The sequence below is a fragment of the Crocuta crocuta genome, unplaced genomic scaffold (assembly GCF_008692635.1).
Source record: "Crocuta crocuta isolate KB4526 unplaced genomic scaffold, BGI_CrCroc_1.0 scaffold149, whole genome shotgun sequence".
In the NCBI taxonomy this organism is placed as follows: Eukaryota; Metazoa; Chordata; class Mammalia; order Carnivora; family Hyaenidae; genus Crocuta; species Crocuta crocuta.
Window position 1 is genome coordinate 3,459,593 of NW_027551561.1, and position 421 is coordinate 3,460,013.

The window sequence follows — 421 nt, forward strand, 5'->3', positions numbered from 1 at the left end:
GAACCGTGGTAGTAGCTTCCGAGGGGGTGGCAAAGAGCTTGGTTCCAATTCCCCCTCAAATACAACGGCTTGGTTCTGACTGGAATCCAAGCAACAAGTTGCCATCGAAAAATGCAGTGAATGGTCAGCTAAGGACGCCTCCAGGAAGTGCCTTTGGGAACATTTTGTGGTGTGCACGCAAGAGTCCACAAACCCTAAGCCCGTGCTGAAGGATGCGGCCCCTCAGCTCCGCCCTGCTGCCTCGAGCGCCCTTTAGGCGTCGGGAAAGGCTTAATGGGTCCACTCCCCAAGGCCAGAGTATTCGGGCTCCGGGCCCAGCGCGGAGCTGCTGGGGCGCCTCGGGGGCTAGGAAGCCGGGAGCCGGATGGGCTGCGGCGCGGGCGCCGCGTAGGTCGACCCCGGGGCGCGCGGAGGTGGGGCG

The 421-nt window shown here is 63.2% G+C and overlaps 1 protein-coding gene across 1 annotated transcript in view; it reads left to right on the forward strand.

Moving 5' to 3' along the window:
• The first annotated feature begins 212 nt into the window (after positions 1-212).
• BLMH (bleomycin hydrolase) overlaps positions 213-421 on the forward strand; it is a 46,222-nt gene continuing 46,013 nt past the window's right edge. The window contains exon 1 of the mRNA XM_077749835.1: positions 213-387. Within this exon, the coding sequence (XP_077605961.1) occupies positions 213-387 (175 nt within the window). The remainder of the gene's footprint in view (positions 388-421) is intronic.